The 27,090-nt window shown below is 43.9% G+C and overlaps 1 protein-coding gene across 6 annotated transcripts in view; it reads left to right on the forward strand.

Moving 5' to 3' along the window:
* The window catches only part of arhgap23a (Rho GTPase activating protein 23a), a 69,295-nt gene that overhangs the window by 33,013 nt on the left and 9,192 nt on the right, over positions 1-27,090 (forward strand). For 2 of the 6 annotated variants that reach the window (XM_042392904.1, XM_042392901.1), the window contains exons 2-10: positions 11,330-11,533; positions 14,815-14,839; positions 15,252-15,344; positions 16,703-16,781; positions 17,538-17,598; positions 19,149-20,778; positions 25,057-25,212; positions 26,179-26,290; positions 26,406-26,445. In XM_042392904.1, coding sequence (XP_042248838.1) covers positions 11,330-11,533; positions 14,815-14,839; positions 15,252-15,344; positions 16,703-16,781; positions 17,538-17,598; positions 19,149-20,778; positions 25,057-25,212; positions 26,179-26,290; positions 26,406-26,445 — 2,400 coding nt within the window. Of the gene's footprint in view, positions 1-11,329; positions 11,534-14,814; positions 14,840-15,251; positions 15,345-16,702; positions 16,782-17,537; positions 17,599-18,330; positions 18,419-19,148; positions 20,779-25,056; positions 25,213-26,178; positions 26,291-26,405; positions 26,446-27,090 lie in introns of those variants that run through there. The other 4 variants (XM_042392903.1, XM_042392902.1, XM_042392905.1 and 1 more) reach the window with 4 other exon arrangements.

The raw sequence follows: 27,090 nt of genomic DNA on the forward strand, positions 1-27,090 counted from the left end.
CCCCCCCCCCCCCCCCCCCCCCCCCCCCCACCCCCCTCTTCACGCTCATTCTCCTCTTTTTGTAAATGCCTTCCACGTTTCATGAAAGGGAGAAAGAGAAAGAGAGGGAGCCGGACAGATAGAGACCTTTTGTTTCCAAATTAGGCACTGCTCTCTTCTTGCCAAAACTAACTGTTATTGTGAAAAATGTGATATGAAATCCCCGCTCAGCGGGAGTCCCCTCTTTCCCCACTGTGAAATGGAGCACTTGTGTATTTTCAGATATTAAACCTGGCTCTGGCTTCCCACCAGAGATGCACTATGATCTAGTCGGTACTCCATGCACTGGCAGTCGTCTGTGATTTCCTGACACGGGTGTGGTCGTCTCTCACATCTCTCCCTACTGGAGAAGAATCGGACCTCCTCCTGCGCTCGCCGGTGATCCGCTCGTCTCTCAGCAGGGCGGTTCCGCCTGGCGGTGCGTCGAACCCAAAGCTCTGGTCTGAACCACAGAGAGAAGAGAAACCCCCCACAGCCACAGCCTTCTGACTTTATGAGGAACCCTAATTACATAGCCTAGTGTATTTATACTCAGCTGTGACTCAGTGGGACATGTGGCGTGTGTTTGTGTGTGTGTGCGTGCACGGAAGAAGCAGCCTTTGTGTTCACACATAAACAGTGTGTGTGTGTTTGTGTGAGTGTGTATTTGTCTATTAGGGAAAGCGCGTGCTGACTCAATAAACTATTTAAACTAGGGATGATGTTGAGTTTAGATTCTCCTAAACCTAGTCTGTTATTTCTGCAGAAAAAGGTCCTTCAAAGCATGACTATGTAACTTTTGAAAGATGAAATAACTCAGTCTTTCTCTCATACATGAAAAGTTGAATTCCTAAGCAATAAAACATACCTTTCTCAGTTCTGTGCGCTCAGGAGATTTGTCTCTACAGCTCGTACTTCTTACTTACTGGAAAATCTGTGTTAGTAAACTGAGGTTAAAGATGAGGGCACAGATAAGTTGCATTATGGGAAGTGTAGGATCCAGCATTTTTTGGATCTTGACCCATACTTGGGACAAAATGTTAGAATATATCAGCCTCTGATGCACCTACTTTTTTTTAAAACCAAAGTCTCTTGTGAGTCTTCAAATTCTGTGCAATACTTGAGTGCTTGAGTGCCCTTTAAAAGCAACTGACAGCACAGACGGAAAACCACTTTTATGGTATTTTCATTGTAATTTGTATCTTCTGTTTATTATTTGTGTTTTCTGTAATATCTAATGTCGTTATTCTAAAAGCTCATCTACAAACAAGTGTCACAAATATGGTAAATGTGGTGATAATAGGGTATGAGTCATTTCACAGCTATATGATGTGTATCTGTACCCATTAAAAAAAACCTGAAAGACCAAGATCAAAACAATGCAACTCATAAGATTAAACCTAAAAATCATTTATAATTGATCACTCTTTTACAGTTCTGGCTGTTTGCACCATGATCCCTTTCTTTTAATTCATCGCTTCATCATTCTGGATTAACTATTCAAGCCTGCAGTGTGGGTTCTTGTAGGCGAACCGCAGCATATCCAGAGGGCATAGTCTCTGTGCAGATGACGGCTCTCTCCAGTCGAGTTGATACTTGCCCCGGCTCTGCGGCAGGTGAAACCTGTCTAACCTTATTGGTAGCGGATGTACGGCGTGTTAACAGAGATGAGCGTTGGAGAGGAAAGTCAGTTGCCTGCAACAACATGGTCACCTGTCTGCCGCTTTCGCACGTATCCTGGACACCTGGCTGTTTGGTGAGAACTTTGCTGTGTGGGCGATTGGACGGAGGGAGGGGGCGGAGGGGGGGGCAGGTCACCTTTTCTGACTGATTTGGTGGCTTGGTGTTGTATGGGTGGATCCTGTGAATGTTTGAGTGTGTATGAGGGAGTAGTTTTGATAGAGAGGTCATGTTGACATCCAGTAGCAACCGTTTTATTTTGAGAGCATTTCCAATGATGGTAACGCTCGTTCCTCCTCTCTCTCCTCTAGCTTTTTTCCATTTTCTCCTCCCATTATTATCTTCCCTCCTCTATATTTTCCCCTCTTAAGCAAAAAAGAAAAAGGGAGTGAAACAGTGAACACAGCAGCAAGGCAAATGTTTTCTTTTCTCTTTGTGCTGGAAATTGGCCTTTTTTTTTTTTTTTGTTTGTCTCCCTCCTGAGTGGAGGGGAGGCGACGGAGGCAGGGCCGGCTTTTGTGGAGTTTAGCGCCGGGATCACAGCTTTGTCAATGTGTTTGTGTCACACACACACACATGCAGCACACGTGTAGCCACCAGGCTTCCTCTTCATGCAGCACAAGTGAGATCTACAGTGGATTTAGCCTATCAGCAGCAGCCTACAGGAGATATCTCCATCTGGACTGTTAACTGCTGCAGCCGGGCACCCGTTCACCCCCCAACGTCTGGAGCTGCAGTTTACTGTACAGCGCAGTTGTTTGTTTTCTGATGACTGTCGGACCGGTTCATTTGGAAGTTGGAGAGGCAGTGACGAAAACAAGGAAGAAAGAAAAAAAAAAGGAAAGCATAAGACAAAAGGAGGGACAGAGTCAAGGATGAAGTAACTGATACATGTTGAGCTATAGCATTAGAGATGGGACTGGGATGAAGGGATTTGTTTGGCAGATATAGAGGGAAGAAGAGAGAGAAAGAGAGAGAGAGAGAGAGAGAGAGAGAGAGAGAGAGAGCAGTGGGAGGGAGGAGAGACAGAGAATCCAGCCCTCTGGGACAGCAGTGTGTGTTTTGGGGGTGGACAGAGTGGCTTTGTACGCAGAACATCACCGGACACCGAGGGGAGTGACGCTGTCAGTTGTTCTCTGTGTGTGTCTGTAGTGAAACCAGACCTACCTCTGATCCCTGCGCCACACACACTCCTCCATCTGCTGCCCAGGAGCCTGCCTTCTGCCTCCTCTGGACTGAAACCCCCCCCCCTCCCTCCTCCTCCCCCCTGAGAGTGTTTTAATGTGTGTGAGAGTCTCGGAGAGCTGATTCACCTTCTCCCTCGGATTGATGTGGAACTTGTGGGATTAAATTTTGTGGATGCTCCATAATGACAGCGATGGATTGGAGCCAGGAGATGGAAAGTTTAAACTCCATTGAATGACCGGAGGAGCCAAGAAGGAGGATCTGCAAGCGCCACTTAAACCACCCATCCTCTCTTGGCTTGATTGTATCCTCTGTATTTCTGCATCTGGACATTGTCCACGACCTGGTGTAGTTACCTGAGTGTGTGTGTGCGGCCCATGTGGGCAGTGAGCGATGCGGATCTGAGCAAACTCCGCGCCCCGATGCCCGCTGCTATGCTCCCATGCCCTGCGCCGGCCGGGTCTGACTGGAGCTTCCAGAACCCGGTGGGGGTGGACTGCAGCTCCCCTGAACCTCGCTGCATCTGGCTGGCGGTGCTCCGTGGTGCTACAGGGCCACCACCAACCCCACCACCTGCAATGCCTATTGGGCACAGCCAGAGCTCACATCAGCCCAGGGTAAGGCGAGGTCACCCATCAATCTGTGGTCTTCCTGGCCAGATGTGGAGCAAATTGCATTATTTCTTATCTTATTGATCTTATTGATACTAAATTAAATGTTTTATATGTAAAGTATAAGATAATCTGGACAGTATTTGACAGATATGATCAATTTACAATTAATAAACCCAAAGGGATTCATCTCATATCATAATAAGACAAAGAAAATAGCAAATTCTTACATCGCAGAAGCTAAAACCTACCAATGTTTTGGCCTTTTTAGTTATTTATTAGTTTAAAACAGTCGATCAAATATTAAAATTGCAGTAGATTCATTGTCTTAAATTGTTCAGTTGACCACTAATCGTTTCAGCACAGTGTATTTGACAGCTGAATCATCCTGCATATTACCCACCGAGATGATGCCAATGTATTGTTAGTGCGGTTCTCCAGAATTAAGATTACCCCGGGATTTCAGCAGAACGCTCTCCAGAAACTGCTGTGTGGGATTTGTCAGTCATGCAAGTCAACAAAGTATCTGTGTAACTGTGCCCATTGTGCAAAGACTCTTAACCACTTAGCTGTTGACAGTTTCTTTAACCTTTCAGTGTTTCCAGGCAGATAGTCGTTTTGCCTTCGGGCTGTTTGTGTCTGGCGCTCGCTGCTGTTTTAAACTTTTCCCGGAAAGGTTTTGATGTCACTTTGTGTTGACGGATTAAGATTCAAAATGAGGAAAACCTTACATTGCTCTGTTGAACTGGTTGTCATAGGTTTATATCACCATACTAGACAAAAATTTATATTTTACGGGTTCGTCTTTTCCGTCTGGGGTGGTTACAGTCGGTATCTCTGTTGGTGGTTATGATTAGAAAGGGATTCTGTTTCCCTGTTCATTACTCATCTCAGTCTGCTTTGCATCTCTGGATTGTAACCAGTGACGTAATGGTAAACGAGTATGCAGCCAATGACTGAAAATCAGTAAGCATCACAATGCAAACAGCCACCAGAAATAGACCGTGCCCAAAATCACCCTTTTGTTCGCTCATTCAATACTCCCTACGTGTGTGGTCATTTTTGCATCTATAAAATGTGGCACATTGCATCGTGGGATTGTTAGCTGTATGCCAGGGACGCTAGTTTCTTCATTCTGTTGTGGAATTTTTGAGGCCACAATATAGTGTGTATATTTACACACTCAAAATTCAGACACTTAAATAATGGCGGACAGTAAATATAGTGTACGATTCAGTAAATAAGGGGTGATTTCAGTGAATCGGTTATTTATATATTCAAACATTTAAAATGTAAACATTAAATTATTCTGCATTTTATGAGAATTTCCTCATGTAGCTGGCATTGTTCTTAACACACAATAATATAATATGAATAACACAATGAAGATATTACCCTAAAAAGATGGATAAAGCCGTCATAACGACTGATAAACCTGATTTATCTTGTATCTACAGAAAATGTATCTACAGTTGACACGTGTTTTCCTCAGTGTGATACTAGATGTGTGGCCTATTGACCCTTTCTTCCTCTGAGGGGTTTCTAATTAGTGGTTAAAGACAGATGAAGGGGACTCCAAAGTGCCACTTTTAGCGAGGTGTTGTGGGGGTGGCGAGCTGTGAGAGCTATGCGATGCTGTGCATCCCCGCCCCCAATGCCATCAGAATTCAGGGCATCTCCTCCCCATAGGATCTCATTTTAGTGTGAGCATTTATGTGGAATATTACTTCCCTGTTTTTTCCACATTTTTCCTAGTTGTTGCATCCCCCCCACCGCTTGACTCACTGACACAGTTAAGAGATGCCACAATCAGGAATGTGAGTGGTGTGGGGGGGGAGGAGGAGAGAGAGGGAGGCTGTACGGAAACAGCTGGGACAAACAGTTTTTTTTTAGGACAGTGGTGTCCATTAGAAAGAATTTCATAGGAAGTGTGGAAGAAGCGCCTTTCCGCTTCGTTGTCAGGTCTGTCATCCTCCGCTGATGATGCCAAGTTGCGCCATGTGGATTTCATCGATACTCATCCACATGCTTGCAGCTTTGCATCATGAAGGTTTTTAATCTGTGCGTCAGAAGTCTGTTATTTTTGTTTGTTGTGGTATCATGAGATGTTGTTGTTGGGTTTTCATATTTCACAATTTTCACAGTATCGGCCTGCATCAGCAGTTTTCTTTTTTCCAGTATTGTGGTTTTTTTTTACCTGAAGCAGCCCACAACTGGAAAAATACCCTCATAGATTGTAAAGACGATTAAAATCCGTCATCAGTTCAAATTTATATAAATCTCGTAATGTAGAAAAAAGTAACTATAGAAGAAGCTGATAAAGTATGAAAAGTATGAAAAAAATGTTTTTTTTATCTATATTATGGGACTTTTCACCTCGGATACACACTTAAAAACCTCTTTGTGACAACCGTTTAACATCTTTATTTCAAATTGCGAAAAAATGCCAAACACAATTACACGTAAATCATAATTTAATGTGCTATTTTTATGGCACTTCCTCTCCTTTCGGACAGTTAAAAGTAGAGACCAGAAGGATAACAGATCAGAGGCCAGATTTTAACTCACGTCATACTCTGTCTAAATGCCACATGCCTCTGCCCACTCAGCTGCCAAGTCATCCTGTAAAAGTTATTCTAAAACTGCAGCTATTTGTCAAAAATGATCTTGGGCTCGGGATTTGAATCGGAGAAGCCAAAATAACCATCGCAACTGTAAAACAATTCCAGGGGCATCACTGGCGGAGAGGCAGGTTTCAGTTAGACAAAAGGAAAGTACAATATGTTTTTGCTGCTCAGAGCTGCTCAAGTAGAAAACCCTGTTTAACCGACATTGCATCATTACCTGTTGGCCTAGTTGAACTGACTGAATGGGGTTAGACTGGTTTTTGTGCACACATACTATATTCATATTGACACAGAGGTACATGGAAACACACAAACACAAGCCCACATGCATGGCTGATAAATCGTCTTGTTATGCAAGTTACAGAAGGATGTACAGCATCTGAACTTGTGCTGTGTGTGCCGCTCTTTATTTTAAATCCTCAGTTTTCAGGCAGGTTGTTTTTTTTTTGTTGTTAAGAGCACAGCAGGATATCCAGACACATCATGCATCTCCTTCACAAGACATAAGATGCATTTAGACCTGGAGAGGTGGTGGAGCGCGCCCTCCGTGTGGCCGGTGAGTCCAGGAATTATCAGGCTTGACTTTTTTCGGCGTCCCTCTCCCGTTCCCTCTTGGCAGCCCAGCTCAGGGCTGCTGGGTACAGACAGCGGCTATCAGGATTAAAGGCTCGTCAGCATTTGTAACATCCGTAAAGCTCCACTTTTCAAACAGGTTGCAGCTCTCAGCTGTTTAAAAGAGCATTATTGTTCTGCCCTGCTGGGGTTTAGCAGGAGCCCAGCTCCCGACAGCCGCTGCATTCCTCCGTGCTGCTTTACCTCTGGATGGAGCGAAGAGAGGAGTGTGTGCTAACCAACACGTAGGCTGTTACTGATGATTATGACTGGCGCATGACAATATCATCATGTCCTAGAAAAGCCTCTTACGCACTGAAAATCCATTTCACAGGATTTTATAGAAGATTAGCAATGTTTATTTTTAATATTTCTATATTTTAGCGGGGCTAAATTATGTCACTGCTATTTAAATCTCCAACATTTCAGCTGAAGATGTTGTAGATTTACATTTCTAACAAAACAGATGAGGTGTAATCCTGTTAGCAGGACATCTGCTCTCCTCGGACCACTCTATTTTTTTATTCTTTTTTTTATCTTTTCAGTCATGCATCTTAATGACACGCTCTCTAATTGAAATCAGGAAGGGAACTATCCACAGGGACAAGCTTGCTGCTGCTGTGAGTGTGATGTAAACACATGTACGTGTGCACCACTTCACCCACTAAACACCCACTCGAAGCAGGAAGCTGTCGTGCGGCATTACAAGCTGCTCTGCATATTCAAGAGCATTTGTTTCCAGTGTGGCTTTTTTTGTCGGTGTGTGTGTGTTTTAATGACATCATCTCAAGGTGGTAATGGCATCCTTCAGGGTTTCATAGTGTCTGAAGGGCAATCAGAATTTATTTGTTATGGTAATCGGCTTCAACAGGCGAGAACCTGTCCAGATTTCAGGCAAAAAGAATGTAAAAAGGAGAAATTCCCAGTATGAGTGTAGGAAATACCAAATGTCTTCTTTTCTCAGCATAACTAGAGCGAGGTTTCCCTTGTCTGTGCCCTAATCCTCCAGAGGAAGTCAAGTTTAGACCGAAAACCACAGAAAAATTTTCCAAGTGCCTTGTTGGTTAAACTAAATGTCCAACTGCATAGAGAGGCCAGAGCATGTCAGCAAGTTTTTTTTATTTATTTATTTATTTTTTTTACTTTTGGATGAAAACTAAACCGGTAGCAGATAAACCGGTCATATGAAGGTGACAGGTACACGAGAGAGGAGTTTGTCTGGCTTCAGGGGACGAAGGAAAGCTGTAGACTCTGCAGAATGGCCGAGCAAAAAAAAAAAAAAAAACGCACACCCCACACAGTCCAGACCAGCCGAGTGGGAAACGGTGCTGGCTCAGAGACCCAGTCAGACCCTGTGTGTTTTGGGTAATCACAGGGTTTGGTATTCCCAGCGCCGGGAGGGGCCATGCGGTCGAAACCGGCGTGCTGGAGCCTGTCCCTCACTGGGGCCTGATACTCCCCCCCCCCCCCCACCACCTCCCTACCACCACCCCCACCACCCCCCTTCTGCGTCCTCCTCATCCTTCTCCTCTCATTCACTCTCTCTGCGCTCCCTGCCCTCCTCTGCCAGTTACAGTGTGTGTTTCAACTTGTCCAGAGCCAAACCGCTCCCTCTGAGGAATTCACTCTTCGTCTCTTCCTCCTTTCACCCTCTTGCTCTTTCATTTCCTCTTTTTTTTTTTTTTTTTTTCCAACTCTTGGCCCTTTCTTTTTTTCTTTATCATTTTAATTTGATACCCGGAGGACTCCTCCGCCTTCCTCACGCAATTCTTTATGAAGCTCTCATGCCACATAATAGGGCCTCACTGCCCGCCTCTTTGAGAAAATAGTAGGGGTTACTTTACATTGTTTAGACTGAAGATCAGGCTTTTGACTGTCACGTAGATTTATGCATCTCAATCTGCAAAATACACACTTTATTTAGGCTTCAGAGAATGCTTTGTGGTGCTCCTGAAAATATGCAAAATTAGCCAAATATATATATACAGACTATGCAGGAGAGGACATTTAGTTGGAGATACACGTTGGGGTTTTCCTCCAACATATATAAACTCAAAACATAGTATTTTGAAAAGAAATCTTATTTTTGGTCTCTTTTTACTTGGATGGAACGTAAGAGTAGAGGAGAAAGATAATGTGGGGTAAAAGTCAACGCAGATGGATTTCCATTACACGAATACATGTGGTGAGAGAGGAAGAGGAGGTGGAAGGGAGGAGAGGTGAGTGAAGGAGAATGGAAGGAAGGAGAAAGAGGAGCGAAGGATCGGAGGTGCCTCCATGATAGAGAGTAAGAGCGGTTATTTATAGGAGCGTCTGGTTATCCCGCCCTGCAACGATACCCCACTTCCTGCCTCCAGCCTGCCACTTCCTGTTGTTATGTGGCCGCGTTTGTGCCTGCCAGGTCAAGTGTGAGTGTCTGTATTTATGAGGGGGGGGGGACAAGCATATGTGTCTGCTATGTATCAGGGAGTGTTTGTGTGTAGAGGGGGAACAGGAAGTGAGTCGTGGGGTGTGCATTTTGGGGGGGGGGGGGTCGCTCGCCGCTGGTAGTCTAGACATGCTCACTTCTGGCCCACTGACATAAAACATACAAACATACACATACTCAATCTGAAAGTAGGCCACAGAATTTAAAGAACTACAAAATTGTTTGTGAAATTTGTCCATCTTACCCATTAAATGAATGTTTACTAATCTACATGAACCTGTCAGACTTAGTTGACCTAATTGTTTTATTTTGGTTAAATTATTCAGGTAAGAAAAATTACAAACCACCAAAAAATAAACAGATTCACCGGATTTATATTCTCTTTTCTTTATTATTCCAAACAGTCTTCAACAATGCTCATATTCAGCAGCTTTTGGCTGTCACGACCAATTCAGAGGATGTTGTGTAGGAGCACAGATGAGATTGATTTGATAACGCAAAGCTTTTAGTTTCTCTGAAAAGGCAGCGTGAGCCCTAAACTTACAATATTAAAAGGTTTAGCATGATTAAATAAAATCAACCAGAGCTGTTATTGCAAGCTGTGGATTACTTACCATTCATCCTTTTGAGCAGCTTAAGTAGTACCGATCCCATAATAAACATACCATGAAGTTACACTGATCTGCATAGTGTACTCTTCTGTCAGTAAGCGTGCAAAAAACAAGTGTACTTAGCGCCATTTTGTCCTACAAGGATATTATACTGGATAAGCACAAACAGACGTCAATCATGCTGCACCTGTGCAAAATTACTGCAAATGGAAATTTTGTTTGTGTAAGAAAAGTGTCCATTTTCACAGTGCACTGCATAGCTCTACAGTTGTCCTCATCAAAAACACAAACCCTCAAAGATCAAGTACATTTAATATGCAGACTGATGTCTTTGATTATACTTAGTTTGGTCACTTTTCCAGTGTGAATGCACTAAAAATGAATCTTTTGATCTGTCAATCATTATTATGTGGTTATGAAGAACTGAGTTATAGCTTTCGACAAAATAGTGAATGCTTAAGTGTTAGTATGCATCACCACAGTAATTGATTTACCGGGTTGGGATGACACATGGATGATTATGGTGTTGTCGTCTCTCAAATTTATGATGTATTCCTTCAAATCAGGAAGACAGACTTTAGTTCAGGGAGTTCAGTTGTACTAGGGAAAGCTGGATAGCGAACATGTAGAAGTAGATAACTAAACCACAGCAGACATGACCTCTTAGCTGACATGAGGATTCTGCCCTCCTCCTCCTCCTCCTCCTCCTCCTCCTCTTCGCTCCCGCCTGTTTGGTCAGGTGATTGTGTTTGACTGACAGATGTGGGTTGTCGGGGCAGCAAGAGGGTGATAGTTCTCACGTGTGTCTGTCAGCTGAGCTAGCTGGGCTTATTTACTCAGCATCAGGAATGAGATATTTAGAGAGAGGGTGGAAATCTGCCTATATTCTCTGCTTTGAGTTCAGACTCTCCTTGGACCTTCTCTCTCTGTGATAAGACCAAGGTCAGTGTTCCCAAGTGCCTACGTGGCCCTGTCTAGACGCCCTATGTGGCCCTTCCTGATAGGGGACCCCCCAGGTGTGTTTATGGACTATTGTTCTGAGGCTGCTGGGTGGCACGTAGGGCTGACTTGACTCTGAGTTGACTCAATGAGGAAGCTGCTAATGTCATATCCAGCAGTCGAGGGTTGATGTCTCTGGTCTCTTCGTCTGGAGTCTGATTGTAGAGTTGCCATGTGCATCTCCAGGGAATCATAAACTGTGTTGCATCGGGAAAACTGTAATATTCTTGTAATGTTGGTGCTAATCATAGGAATACAGTGTACAGTAGATTCTTGTTAGGATCATCATTGTATTTAAATATTTCCTTTTCCTTGATTGTACAAGGTTATAGCTAAGAACGAACATGTGCACACTCCAGACTGTAACTACCCTTGTACACATTTCTGTAGATTGGTCATCCCATAATTGTTATGGGACTCACACACTCCAACTCACAAAATAAGATGCTCTATCTTTGTCTTGTCTTGTTGATCTCTGTCTTTATTTTTTATCAAATCAAGTCTAAAATATGATAGAAATTGATCTGAGTCTCACTGAATCTCTCTCTGTGTCCACAGGCTAAGGGGCGGAGGGATGGTCTCTCTTCAGCCGGTGACAACCCTCGGCCGCCGATGGCGGCCAGGCCGGGAAGGGAGGGAGGCGGCATGGGCTGGAAGGGTCCCCGGACGCTGGTTCTCCATAAGAACTCCCAGGGTTTTGGTTTCACGCTACGCCACTTCATTGTTTACCCTCCAGAGTCCGCCCTGCACACCAACCTCAAGGTGAGACTTACAGGTGTCTACACATCCTTCAAACATTCAAGAATGTCTTAAAGGTGTTAAATTAGGTTAAATATGTACAGTTTCATAGACATGTCTAGTGTTATTCTTTCATTGAATCTAGTCTTAAGTGTCATTAAGTCCTTTTTCAACTCAGATGTTGATTTTTATAGCACACATGGTCTCCATTTCATGTAGCTGGCATTTAAAAAGGTTTCAGAAAGCCTTACATTTAACTTGCTGAACCCAGGAGAGAGCCAATTGGAGCTCAGAGATAAAGCCAATCATACTGCGGCTGAAGGTCAGTGAGGTTGAGCTGAGCAAAACGAACACGGACAAAAGGAGAAAACAAGCCTAGCTGATTAGAGATTCAGTAATGGACTGAACCAAGCAAGCTTGTTATCTGGAAGGTGCAACAAGTTCTGGATTCATAATTACGACACTGTTGAGAACAACAAGATTTTACATTTGGAAGGATATAATCAGCAGTAGTGGACCTGATGCACAATCTACACCCTTCCAGACAAACCAGTTTGAAAACTGTTACTCCTTTTGATTGTTTTTCACCTCTTGAGCCTTGTTTTCAGTCTTGGTGAATTCAAGATTGTTCTGGTGTTTTGGAATGAGCCTCTATGTGAGTGAGTGGTTATTTAGCTCTTTGAGGTGTGGGGGCAAACGTCTCCAGATGTGAAATTGAGGGATATGGAGACTGGGGTGGGGTGAGCCAGCTGAAACAAGGCCTCTATTATTATTCTACCACCCCACCATACAGCAGCTGCAGATAGGAACACAGATTCAATGAGATCTGTTGTCTTAGCCTGGTACCACTCGCTGGCAGTCAGGCCGTACCAGGCCGGCCCCAGACAATAGGCCCACTGCTGGCCTTTGGCCCTGGTTCTGTCCTCGTCTCCTCTGCCTCGAGGGTCACATGGTTATTTGGGACAATCGGAGCCACAGAGCCACCCATTCTTATCTGAAGAGACTTCGTGGAAGTCTCCCAAATTACCCTCATAGTGTCCAATTATCAGAGGCCTACCGGGTGCATGACCCAATTGGGAACTCATTTCATGGTGTCTGCAGGTCCTGAAAGTCTTAAAGTGTCTTCAATCATACGATCTAAAGCAAAGATGATAGAGAAGGAAGGCAGACATTACACATGCAGTTCTAGGCAACTGAAACCCTTTTCTAGTGAATTGGGAATACATAGAGATGGAAGACATTGATTAGAGCTGCAAATATAAAGCAAAAATACCAAAGATTTGATGGTTCCAGGTTCTTAAAGGGCCAGTGTGTAGGATTTAGTGGCATCTAGTGGTGAGGTTGCAGATTGTAATCAACTTATATCCCCCTCCCCTCACCCTCCCCTTCCAAGCATGTAGGAGAACCTATGGTGGTCGCGAAACTCACGAAAAAACGCAAAAGGCCCTCTCTAGAGCCAGTATTTGGTTTGTCTGTTCTGGGCTACTGTAGAAACATGGCGGGCTCCGTAGAAGAGGACCCGCCCCCTCTGTAGATATTAAGGGCTCGAAAGGTAACGAAAACACAGTGATTCTTATTTCAGGTGATTATACACTAATGAAAACATACTTGTGAATATTATTTATGCCAGTTAAGCCCCCTAAATCTTACACACTGGTCGTTTAAATGTGAGAATTTGCAGCTCTTCTTGGTCTTATCATAGTATTATAGTAAATTGAATATGTTTGGGTTTTGGACTGTTTATTGGACAAAACAAGACATTTAATGACGCCACTTTGTGCTGTAGGACATTGTGATGGACATTTTTCACTGTATTCTGATGTATTATAGGCCAAAAGAATCAAGAAAATATTTGGCAGATTCATCGATAATGATAATAATTGTTAATTGTGGCCCTAAAATAGATTGCACGTGTGTGTGTCTGTTTACCCTGCAATATAACTATATATAACTATATAACTACTAAACAGACAGCTAGAAGAGAGAGGTATTGCATTGACTATTTACAGTTGGTCTCAGCAGAAGGCTTTGTATACTACAATATGTATCTTCCATATGAAGTTTTGTCTTTAAAGTGCAGCTGTTTCTCTGTAAACTGCGTAGCAAATCATATAAACCCATATTATGACATTTTTTCATTCTTCTGTTTGTTTTATGGAGTAAAATTGGTGTAAAACATTCAAGAAATGTCTCATAAGGTCTTATATTTAACTAGATAAAACTCATTGTCATATTTCCATGATCATACAGTTCCTTGATTATTTTTATTACCAGTTTCAGGTATCTGCAGAAATAATGAGATAGGTATTAGCTGCTTCAGTTTGCACAGGTGTATGCCTGTTTACAGTGCTTGACCCATATCAGATATCTTGTCTCCATCACTGTCTCCTCCTTGGTTCCGGATGTGATCAGACTGGGGCCGGTCCGCTGTTGAGTGTCCCCAGTGCAGAGCTCTATTCTCGGGGTCGGCAGCTATCCTTTCTCTGCCTCTAAACCCCCCACCATTGTCTGCAGAGCCAGGAATGAGCCCACTCAGCGCAGCATAAAGCCAGGCAGCAGTCAGCCCACCGTGCCCCTAACCCCAAACTGTCCACTCAGCTTAGTACACGCGCATGTGCATGTGTGCGTGTGTGTGTGTGTGGAGGTGATCAGACAAACTGCAGCTATCAAATCTCACCACCACCATCCTCACTGCAGACAGCTGTGGGTGTTTGTTTCACTGTATGACGCATGACGTCATTAGTACCTGCAGACCGTCTAACCTGAAACTCTCTGTGTTTGAGCTGCACTCCAGCATTAAAGCTTATAAAAACAAACAGGTCTGTCTCAGGAGGTTTGGCTCGAGATGCCGGGGAATTTTCTGGCATTTTGAGGAATCTTGTAAACACTTACTCTGTCACTGCAGTTTAAAATGACACAAAGAATACCTGGAACACATCCTGTGATCTGCAGAAGATAGAGATGTAAATATGAAGTCCTCCACACCCAACACACTATCGACCACCAACACTCTTTTGAACGTTTTACACATCTGATGTTTAACTGAGGAAACACGCAAGGGATTGTTTTTTAATGTTAAGCCATATTTCACTGAAAGCGTGGTATCTAAACCTGGAGTATAAGCTTGCTTTGCTTGTGCCAGTTCTGTAAAGTAAAAATCCTCAGGACAGTTCCACATATGAATAAGTAGAATGATCCGTGTCCTACATGAGATAAACCCGATTCAGCATTTCTGTAATAAATCAGTGATGGACCGTTTCAGCCTGAATTTGTGCAGTAATTCTGTCTGTTTCTTTCATTTCCAGGATGAGGAGAACGGTAACGGAAAGGGTAAGTTATATCTGTTTTTTCTTCTTTTTCTTTTTCTGTCTTCAGGCAACGATTAAAAGCAAGTACAATTGGATGATGATGATGTAATGGAGCAAGACCTCCCGTATTCCCTCCTGTCACCTCTGCACTGCAGCCTCTCTGTGCCCCCTACAGGACACTATGCAGAACTGCCTCCAAAGCGTCAAGTCAGACTTCACATAGATACATTTTGATAACGTTGGCTAGGCCTGACACACATATTCACCAAGACTACTCAAAGTGAAAATATGTTATCTTTCAAGACAAGGAGCAACTTAAAGGTTTACTTCTAAGAAAAAAGCAAACTGTTTCTGTTTTTTTAATTTTGGAATTCATCAAGCTTCATTTTGACTGATCTTTGCATGTTGTTTTTTTTTTGTCTCTTGTCATCCAGGGTATCAGAAAGGTCGACTGGAGCCGATGGACACCATATTTGTCAAGAATGTGAGAGAAAAAGGTCCGGCCCACCAGGCAGGCTTGTGCACAGGTAACGAGAACATATGGTGTAGGAGCATGAACATTCTGATTTGCATTGGAAATCTGTTGGGGAGAGCGCCAGTCACGTGATGCTCCAGACACGAGCAGATGCACAGTGATATTAAAACCTGCAGAGAGAGGGGGGGGGTTAGCCGGGAGGTTTGAGGTTTTCAACGTCTCTGTTTATGATATAATACAGATACCAGTATGACAACTCAGATTCTTAAGTGCATCTGAATATGACAGAGCTATTGAGGTTTTCATGTTGTGTCTTGCTGCCTGAGAAGGGCACCGGTCCTCCAGTACTCCGTGCATGGTTTAACACAAGCTGTCACATCCAGAAAGTCACATGCCAGCCCAAACATATGCAAACATGCACTCTGAGCACTTTGTATGTGTTTCAGCTTGCATGAAGTCAGTGTGAATGCTTACGAACTTTGAATGCATAGTTATTTAATGTCTTTCCTGGGGCCTCAGTTCATAAAATGCTAAGCTGCGGTGACGTCCCTGCATGCAAATCACTTATAACTTTACAGATATTTTGATTTGATGAAATCACAAAACAAATTAGAGAGAACATTTGTTTCAGAAGCGGTCATCCTTGCTGGATTTGAGGCAATAATCCTTGATTTTCATTATAATTATGAAACTGCAATGGTTCAATTTGAATAGGTTTAGGTTTCTTTGTATGTCACACCTTGACTTGCACCCGTGCCTAACACAGATAAAAAGCTTAATGTTTTGCCTGTATGTTTTTGGTTTTTATTGAAATTAGACACACCTTGGCTATTTTAATGTAAACAAAGAGATTTTTTTAGAGCTACAACAATAGTCGATCAACAGAAAATTAATCAGTAGTTATTGTGACAATCTAGTAATCGTTTCACTCATTTTTCAAGCAAAAATGCCAAATATTTGATGGTTCCAGCTCAACAAATGTGACGATTTGTTGTCTTTCATTGTCGTATTTAACAGTAAATTTAATATCCTAACATTTTCGGCTCTTGGTCAGATAAAACATTAATGTGGCCTTATTGTGAATTCCTTTTTTCACAGTTTTTTAACATTTCATAGACTACATGTTTAATCGATTATTCTAAATTCTGTATATATTCTATATATATCAATTATTTATAAAATTATAAGATTTTTTCCTTCCTCTTGATTTCTTGCTTTGATAGCTTCTTATTCTGCTTTAATGCTTCTTAACACAAGCCTTGGTCTCTCAAAGAAATCTGTTTCTACTTAGTGTCTCTTTTTGCCGACTTGGAGATTTGCACCTGCCTACGAGGTCAGAGATCGACATATGGTCCGGCATATTGTCATATGTGCTGCATATGGTATAATAATCTATGTGTGTTTTGTCAGGGGACCGGCTGGTGAAAGTGAATGGAGAAAGTGTTTTAGGAAAGACGTACTCCCAGGTGATCGCCCTCATTCAAAACAGGTAAGACCTCCTGCTTGTCAACACTTTGAGCCTTTGGTGTGTTGATTTACTGAACAGTGTGTTTGCTCTTTCCCTGCATGCTCACCATATACATACACCTGAGATGACATACACCTTGTAACTTTTAAAAAAAGAGTAGCCTGAAGCAGTGTACATGCTCTACATGGTCACAAAGCCGGATTCTTTGATGCTTTAGAGGGGGAATTAGGTGCTTACAAAAGTGACATGGCCCACACATGCTTGACTGATACATGTCTGAACAACAGAAAGTTTTTATCCTGTTTTTCTATGCAAATTCTTGGGTTAGATTCATAAACCACCAGAGGAAATAATAGTTTTTATTCATATAAACCTCCTTTGTTGCTGACCAAAAACCTCAGGGAGGTCAGAGGTCAGGCACATATACAGAACAGCTGGCCTGCAGCTGGCTTACCAATACACTTGATAAAGTCAATATTGGCCCCAATACCAATCCAGCATTCCTTGCTGGTGTGCTTTTTGACAGGACTGAAACTTATTTTAGTTTAGTTTAACCTTTCTAGAAATTAGTCAGAGGATTAATTATTAAGATTAATACAGAAATTGGTGACTAACATTTTATATCAATAAACAGGGAAAAATTTTTGGATGTGAGCTCATTATGTTGTGGTGGAGAGTAGTGTTTTTCTCCTTTTCTAATCTGTTTTTCACCCCTATCTCGTTTATTTAAATTCTTCCTGTCCTCCCTTCTTCTTCCCCCCTCTATATGTCTTGCAGTGAGAGTGTGCTGGAACTCTCCATTATGCCAAAAGATGAAGATGTGCTTCAGTTGGTAAGTGTGAGTATGGGATTTTTTACACACCTTATCCCCCCAAAAACACCACTCATGAATCACACACATTATTCAAAGACACTGCGGAATATGATATTTTTCTGTTTGCAAAGTTCAACCATGATTCACCCCGTCATTGTCAAGGAATGTAGAGATTTTGTTAGAATGGCTGGAGAATGACTCAGAGGCTCTCTGCTCTGTGTTTAGATTACAACACGCATTCATTAAAAGCCGTCTTGACTGTTGAAGCTTACGTTTTTTTAAAAAGCAGCTCGCTTCGTACACACACACCCATGTACCGTACAACACATTTTTGTCGCTCCACAGGTTGCCCCATGTTCGCTCACATGATCAGACATGCATCATCCCTCGCCCCTCCCATTAACATGGAGCAACATGTCAACATACAAAACCAAATCACCAGATTTAAATCATCTTTTTCACACATCCATTCCTGCGAAAAAGAGCCTGAAACTGGGTTCTAAATTCAAATAAACTGCATGTCTTAACACTACAAACCCACTCCTCTGTCCATATACTCCTCCCCTCACTGCTACGCCTGTATCTGCTGCATTCCTAGCATGACATCACCAGTGCTGCGCCTCCTTCCACACTCCCACAGGGTGGAGTAAGACAGAGAATGAGAGGGAGGAGAGAGGGACTTTGGAAGGATCCGAGAGAGGAGAAAACAAGAGGATCAACAGATAGAAAACTTACGAAAAAAGTAATAGAATCGTGAAAAGATTGAATATATCTGAAAGAAGGAGGGCGTCAGATCAGAAGAACGGCAGGTTTTAGCAGCAGGAGTGTCGCGGCAGGAGTGTTGGTGAGGATAAGTCTCCTGTCTTGTCCTCTGCTCTTCCTCCCCTGTGTCTGTTTGTGGTGACTACAAGTTTAACACGCAGGCTGAGGAAAAAAGGTTTTGGATTCTTGTGGATGGCCTAGATTGATTATGTAAATCTTGAAAAACTTGTCAAACTGTATTTAAGCTTTACTCTGTAATGTGAGGACTGTTAGCAAGAATGTTTTTCTTCTCCTGGTGTTATGAAGTTGAGTCAAAGTTGTAAGTGATGCTTTAAATGTGACAGTGTGGCTAATTGATAACGTAATCGGTTAATATTATGCTTGTTGTTTGCAATGGATACTCTCAAAGCAGCACAAGGTGTATATATATATCCTGTATGTGTGTACACAACATTGGTAGGGACATGTGTATTTGTCAGCTGGCTGCTGTGCAGTTTCTGGCGTTTGCTGAAGGCAGTTCATGCAGTTTGTTAGCTAGCATGTGTTTGTGTGGAGAGCTGAGGCCCTGGGGACAAACCGTGGCAAAGTGGTTGAGCTGAGAGACCATTCCACTTTGAGGATTGTTGTGTAATATACATCAGCATGAAGCTGTCTTATTGAGTTATGGCTGTGGTCTGTGTTGTTGTCAAACTTGTTAACAGTATGAGCATATTTTGATTTAAGGTCTGGACTCCCACAAACACCCACCTGCTCAAGCTCTTCTCCTGTCATGTCATGTCTCACCTCTCTCCCCATTTTCCCTCCTCTCCCAGGCATACTCCCAGGATGCCTACTTGACGGGCAACGAACCCTTCTCAGGGGGAGCTGAGAACCTCCCGCCGCCGCCTCCCCTCTGTTACCCTCGCACCAAGACCACGTCCCCTGCTGGAGCCCCTCCGTCTGCCGCCATGGGCCAGAATCAGCTGGATAACTGGAGTCGCTGGGCAGGTTCTTCCAGTCCTTCTTCACCTTTGGACAACCGCTCTGCAGTGGGCAGCCCAGCCAGCTGGCAGGAGGGGCGGGCAGGAGAGCCAGGTGGTGTGGGTCACAGCAGCCCTGCCCACCGCACAGAGGAGATCCAGTACGGTATGACCAGCCAGCAGCCTCAGGGCCAGACCAGGGGGCGCTCCTACTCTTCCTCTTCCTCGTCAGGAGGCCCTTTGTCCAGCCCGCTGCAAGTCCACTACCCCAACCACCATGCTGCCAGCTCCTCACAGGCCCAGCCACGCAAGTCCAGCTCTGCCTGGACCAGTCCCCCCCTGCCCCAGCTCAGCCACGGCCGCAGTGAGCGCTGCCAGCAGGCCCTCTCTGACTGGTACTACAGCCAGCTGCCTGAGCGCTCAGGACGCAGCATGCAGACCCGCCACCGCAGCTACTCTCAGGACCGGCTCAGTGAGACAAGGAGGCAGCAGCAGCGGGCAGGCTGGCCACACAGCGCCTCACAGGACACCCTGCTGTTACTACAGCAGTCAGGACCAGGGCCACAAGGAGATCCCTACTGGTCATATGGAGACTGGGAGGGGGGCCCAGGTAGGGGCCATCCTGCCTCTAACTATACCCGAACTCGCTCTGAAAACCTGCTGGCCCAGTACGATCGCCACGGCCGCTCATTAGAGATGCTGGACCGAGCAGCAGCTGGACTGGTCTCGCCTCGGTTTGAGAGGCCCTCATGGCACCAGCAGGCTCCCCAGCCACCCCCCAGAACTGACGCCTATTCGAGGCAGGGGAGCCATTACGGTGCTTCACAAGCTCCTCCGATGTCCCGACACTCACAGTCACATTCTAAACACCACCCCCAGACCCACACCCAGTCCCACTCCCAGCCCCAGCAGGCCGCCCCTCAGAGCAGGCGACTTCCTCCCGGGCAAAGCATGGACGACCAGCCGGTGGGCTACCGCAGCTACAGCCCGTCTTTTTACCGTAAGACAGGCCGCATCATGCAGCAAGCACACTCTTTCAGGGACCCTTCGTATTCTGGCCCCCACTTGAACTGGAACCCAGCCCCTAAAACCAGCCCACCAGAGGGCACCCCAGCACCTCTCAGCTCCTCAACCGCATCCCCGCTGGCCTCCACCACACCCGAATCCCAGGACAGAGCGTACAGGCCTACGAACCACGAGAGGGAACGGGGGTCAGTGGAGGGGCAGTCAGAGGTGTTGGCACAGACCCAGGAAGTGGTAATGAGACAGAAACCTCCCACCGGGCGGAGGAACGCCCATGGCATGCGTCATCCCCACTATGCGTTGCCCATGGACGGGCTAGAACCCTCATTGTTTTCCCCAGATCCCCAGGACTCAGCCCCCACCCTGGGCTCCTCAGGAGACAGAGCCCCACATAAAACAAACGGCAACCTCGCCCCCCTCCCTATAGAGGATGACTCCCTGGCCTCCATCCCCTACATAGGTAAGCAGGGAGCTTCTGAGCTTCATCCTCCTCTCCTCTCCTCTCCTACGCCTTACTCCGACTGACCTTTAGATTTCATCGCTTTCATTCTAAAACATAATCCACATCGTGTGTTTATTGAATGTTAGTGAAAGCTTAACTGAAAGGAAATGCAAAGCTATAATTCAGACGAAATTATGAGTTTGGGGAATGTGTGTGTGTTTCCTTAATTTCCTTCTTGTCTGTCCATTCAGGCTCTAGGCACTTCTAAGGTTCAGTTTCCATTCTCTCACTGAGATTCTGCTGATGTGTGTGTGTTTGTCTGTGAATGTTTGCGTTGGGTAATACTGGCACTTCCCACAGTCTTACAGACAGTATTAGTAGTTGATTGAATCATATCTGATGGTTTTTCACTAATCCTGCTGCCTGCCCCGGGTCTTTAAGGTCACCTCACTGTGCTGAGGAAATGAGGTGGAGTCCTCCTGGATGTTTGTGTTTGTGTGTGAGCAGCAGAGTGATAGAGATGCCCGTAATCCCTGTAGTATGTCGGCCTGTCGTTATTTGCAGTTTCACATCAGTAGAGTCTCTTTTTCTTATCTTTTAGCCAGTTACTATCTTAGTTTTTTTCATTTTTGGGGGGTTTATCAGTTTAGAAAAGCGGACTGGAATTAGTGGTTTATTAGTATCACAAAAACTGTTTATTGAAGTATTTTTTAAATGATGAAGAAGTTGTGTGACTCACTTAACTGGAAATCTATTGTGTAAATAGACTTGGCATGCTTGCTTGTTAAACTGTGCTCTTTTATTACAGTTCATTACACTTTGAACATTGTGAAATTTCGCCTGTCAGATATTTCTGAGAAAAGAAAACTCCCTTAGTAAGATTAGTTGAATTAAAGTTGAATTAAAGTAATCAGATTGAATGAAAAACAGATTGATTTTGCCGTGAACAGATAATGATAATCTGTCATAGCTTCTGTGCATGCATGCTGTGCAGCTCTGCGTCTAGTTGAGGTTGTTTGCATGAATATGTACAGTTATGGCTTCATATGTTCTTGTCAGTGAGAGGTTACTGTGATCATGTCCCAGCTTGCTCCCTGTTCTGAAAACACTCAAAGAGAGGGGGGCTCCGCAGGGTTCAGATTTGCTTGTATCACTCAACGTGTACAGCAGCCATTAAGTCAAACCGTAGGCAAGCAAAGTTAGTCGGTCATACGAGCCGTGCCTCCATCACCCTCTCACAGCCTGAGGAAAACAACCGCTGCTTACCCTAATGCCAAATAGATTCAAATCAGCTGACTTGGTTGGAAGCTTTGACCCAACTTGGAATGACCGTCGATATTTGAGCCAAGCCACGCTCGGCCAGAGAAAGTCATTTAAAGACAGAAAATCCAGCGGATCAGCAAACTAACAGGCTTCTCTCTACTTCTCTCTCTCTCTTCTGTCTGTCAGAGCACATTCTTGCCTCGTACCTTCACCTGAATTACACGAAACCAGGCAGAGCTGCAGGCTGGGGCACGTTTAATGGCCATAAACTGAAACTAGGCTAGTTTCTCCCCGTAGACGAGAACTAGCTCTTCTCTTCTCTCTCTCTCTCTCCCTCTCTCTCTCTCTCTTCATCTCTTTATCTCTCTGACAGAGATGCTGATATGATCTGGGTCCGTTTGGGAACATGCGATTTAAGAGGCGGTTGTTGTTCTTTTTTGTCTGAAAAAGCACGGATGTCGGCGAGGTAGAGAGCAGAGGAGCACAAAGGCAGCCTGTGTCTTGACAGCTAGAACGTTTTCATGACGTCTTATGTAGAGATATCGAAAACTCTCTTTACTTTTTCTTAACGCCAGCTCCAAACGGTGATAAAGTATTTAGTATATCTCTGTTTCTCTTATAAAGTGCATAAAACAGGAAGATGCACGTCAACAGATTCAGTTTTTCACTCTGAACCCACTTAGAGTCTTTCAACATGAGTCTAAAGCTGTAAATTACCAGGAGGTTTTTGTGGCGCTTCTTGTGGGGAACAGTAGGGGCCCATACACTCAGCTCCCGCCCTCAATGCTGCTATTGTGCTGCTCTGGAAGATGAAGGGGTTTGTGTGTCCGTGTGGGTGTGTGTGGGGGTTCAGTCTATTACTGTCTTTACAAGCTGGAGCCCGGACACAACAGACCAGGACCGAGACCTTCTGTGCTGGCCTCTGTCCCTCTTCAAAAAAAAAAAAGGCTTCTCGTCCCCTCCGTCTTGTCTTACAGGCACCAGACTCCTGTTTTCTCTGTCTTAATCTCATTCCTTCTCTTTTTTTTTCTCTCTCTCTCCCTTTTTCTAAAATCCTTGTTTTCGTCTCCGTTTAACTTGTTCAACTTGAAAATATGTCTGTAACCCCAAGCGTAGAAAACTGTCAAGTAAATTACTGAAAGCTGGCATCGAATGCTTCGTCAGAGTCATTCATTCAGTCTTGTTTACTTAGTCAGTTTTACATAATTCAGGCAAAGTTCTTGCAGAGCTGTACTACATTTCATATTTGAGAAGCTTGACCTCTTTTGATCAGTTTCAAATTAAGGTTTCTACACATTTGGTAATAGCGTTTTTTTTTAGTAAGTGATCCAATGAGTTATGAAGGAATTTTAAAAACTCTTGAAGTGGAATGATATCCTTCAACTTCTCTAAAAGCATAAAAAATCCCCACAGTTGAGTGATTTTAGTCTCTTCTTTTAGCTCTTTCTTTGCTCTCTCTTTTTTCTGCACCTCTTTCCTCCTCTAATCTCTAATAACTCCATACATGATATACAGTACAGCGGACATAGAGAGTAACAGTGTGCTCGTAGGCAGTATGTTGCTCCCCTCTGCTGGCCCGTCTCAGAGCTCACTCTATGGCTGCTCTTTTTAATGACGGCCTTTGTTAAACCCACAGCCCGGCTATTTCTGGGCCACGCTGTAAACAGGCAGATTCCTCATCCCAGATTGGGAATGTTTTCCGCCTTATGTCGGGCTCTAGTATGCACAAGAGTGAAGAATAGAACGACAGGGGTGGGAGATGGAGGAGCGCCAAAAGAAAGAGAGACAAAAAGAAAATTTAAAGAAGGTGAATAAGGGGTGGTGGGGGGGGGGGGGGGGGGGGTGATGGTGAAGGATGTGGCATTATTGAAGGAGAGGATGCAGAGGCAGAGAAGTAAGGATAGAGGAAAGAAGAGCAAGAGTGAGATGAAATGAGAAACCCTAGCAAGAATCTTACAAAATGTGGTGGTCTGTGGGGGTGGATCTCAGACTCAGTCCCCTTCAGTCTGCAGAGCTGTCTGAAGCTGTGCTGCCCTCTGTTGTTCCCACACAGAGCAGACCGGAGCCTCAGAGCCTCGCAGCAATTCAGTCCTGACAGTTTAAAATGTCACCCAGAAAATCCAGCTTCTCCTCACTTTATGCAAATACCAGCCCGGTCTCTAATCCTCTCTGTCAGTCAGGAAGTGTGAGCTGTGTGTGTGTGTGTGTGTGTGTATGTTTCATATCCTTTTGTTGCAGCAAAAATTCTTTGAGGCTTGTACCGTGTGTGAGCTATCAAACTGTTTTATTCCTTTGTCTTCCTCAACACTGAAGCTTCATTCATGGCATGAGAATCACCCTGAATATCTACGTTCAATCACCCACTTTATTCACATGTCTACTTGTTAAGATTGTGGCATATTTCTCGTTGCATGTGTCCTGACACGTAATGACTGTAAATTTCATAAAGAACTGAAACCTTGAGCCAGTAGATCTTTGTTGCAAAACCCCCCACTGTTATCAACTGAATAGCTCTATCTATGGCAACAGGAGACACAGGTACTGCATTATCTTTAAATTATTTGCCTTTTCTTCTCTTTAGTCAGTTTGCATTTGTATTGTTTTGCTCTCCTAAGAGAGTTGCACATGTTTTAGCCCCTTTAGCCTCTTCTGTGGATTTGTAAATGACGGTGGATGCTTAAATGTGTCTTTTCTGTAACTCTCACTGGAATCTAGAAATGCCTCATGTTACGGTATGATCGTCGTATGTGTTGGTTTTGCAGCTGAATGAATGACATTTAAAAATGAGGTGAAAGTGAAAGAAATGGTCGAATGCATTTGTTTTGTTTCGAGAGACAGTATTTAACCGTTTCACCCGTAAAAACCTTTCCTCTTCCGCACCTTCTCTTAATCTAACCCTTGCTCTTTTATCCTTTCCCTCTTCCCCTCCTGACATTTTCCTCTAACACCTACTACTCTATCCCATCTTTCTCTTTCACCTCCTCTTCTCCTCCTGCTCTCCCTTTCCCCTCTTTCCCTTCCATCCTCCCACAGATGAGCCGACCAGCCCCGGCGCTGATTTGCGTGCCCGCCATGTGCCGGCGTCCTCCGTGGTGTCCAGCGGCATGAGTTCGGCGCCTGCCGTGGTCACCAGCCCCGCCTCCCCCACCTTCACCTTCCCCCTCACTAGGCTCTTCTCACACGACTGCAGTGAGTTCCCCCTCCCCTCCTCCTCCTCCTCTCCACTGCATGCAGCCGAAAAGCATCTGATCTGTGGTTTTTACCTGCAAAGTAGACGAGAGCGATTCATGAAGCATGCGTGATATTTTTTTTTAAAAACTCCTCAATCTCTTTACTTTGTTTGGTTTGTTGTACTTGGCTATAAATTGCAAGAAGGTGTACGCACCTCTGCTATTCTAGATGCTAAAATTTACACCTCATCAACTACCTAAAAGTCTTATTTTCTTAAAACTAATGAACAAAACAGTACAAGACACTAATTTCTTGAAAGTTGATTTTTGTTGGAAACAGGTTGAAATAATCCTGCTGCACTAGTAGATTATTTCACTTCAAAACAAGACTTTTAAGATTAAATACTGGAAATAAATTACTTGATAAAATGAGGATTTTTTAACAGTTTTTTGTGTATTTACCCTTTGCATGCTGGATTTATAGACTGCATGTTTGACACAAAGAAAATTAGCTCAATTTTGTTCTTTTTTTAGCCCTGCATGAAGTCCGAAACGCTGGTCTGAGATTTGAATTTAGTGTGCTCAGATTTATGGTTTAAAATGGGCAAATCTGCATGCATGATAGTTTTCTTTAAACAGATAGCTCAATGCATGGCAGTATGTTTCTACAGAGGCTATACCTGCATGCCAGTGGTGAGAAAAGTAACCGGAGATAATTTAATCTAACCCACCGCTCCAGCTCATCTTCCCCACAATCCATCCTCAAGCACATCAGCCATTCACTCGCCACCTAAACCCTCCTCCTGCTTCCTCCCTCACTGTCCCCCGTCTTCTAATCCAACGCCGTTGACTCTGGTGATTGGCATTACATCAACATTCTGTATTTCTCTCTCTCTCTTTCTGTCTCTTTGTTTTCTTTTATTTTTTCTTTCTCTCTCTTCTCTCCTTTTTTCTCTCTCCACTCATTCATCTCCTCACTGAGCAGGCAGTATTAAATCCAGTCGCCGTTCCTCCTATCTTCTAGCCATCACCACAGAGCGCTCCAAGTCATGTGACGAAGGACTCAACACGTTCAGAGAGGAAGGGCGAGTCTTCTCGTGAGTACTGTGGAACTTAGAAAAAAAATGGCTTGTTATTGGATTTAAATGGCATCTACTAAATTAAATGTGCAGGTAGCCGTTTTCGCATTTAACCCTCAGTTTTTTTCCGCAGGAGGCTACCAAAGAGAGTGAAGAGTTTCTTCACAGATGGGGTGAGCTCTGCTTCTTTGATTAACATGCAGAAAACAAAAAAAATCTTATAACATTTTGTAAGCTAAACGTCTCAGCAAAATCTTTCTGCTTATTTCAACCATTAGGTGTGAACATTTTCTGCTCGGTCTGTGCCTCTGGTGATTTTCTACACATCAGACTGAAATAGATATTTTCATTTTAGCAATCAATGTGTTTCAAACTTCAAATGTAGCAGCTTAAGCGAGTCATTTTCAATTGAATGCCAGTTGTCAGCTTGAATAAACGTCAGGCATGGATCATTTTTTTATGTGACTTTTAAAAGCGGTATTTGGCGACTTAAAGAGGAACAAAGAGGCTAGATGGTCGCCTTCTGAAATGCTGGTACATGTGTTGCAAAATGATGTAATGTGGCAAGAGGAGAAGTCTCAACCAAACCATGACAAAATATGCCTCTGGAAACACTGGAAATCCCCTTTGGCCATAAGAGACAAAACAACCAAACTCTTACCAAAACAAAAAAAAGGTTTTGGCACACAGGGTCACATAGAGTTAAGGATGTTAATATAAAGATCCTTCTTTCACAATTGTGCATCTAGATGCCAGCCCCAGTTTGGCGACTAGCCACCTGTTTGTTTGTCTTTTATCCTATTTGTATGGTGGCACAG

This window comes from Thunnus maccoyii, chromosome 18 (genome assembly GCF_910596095.1).
Source record: "Thunnus maccoyii chromosome 18, fThuMac1.1, whole genome shotgun sequence".
NCBI lineage: Eukaryota > Metazoa > Chordata > Actinopteri > Scombriformes > Scombridae > Thunnus > Thunnus maccoyii.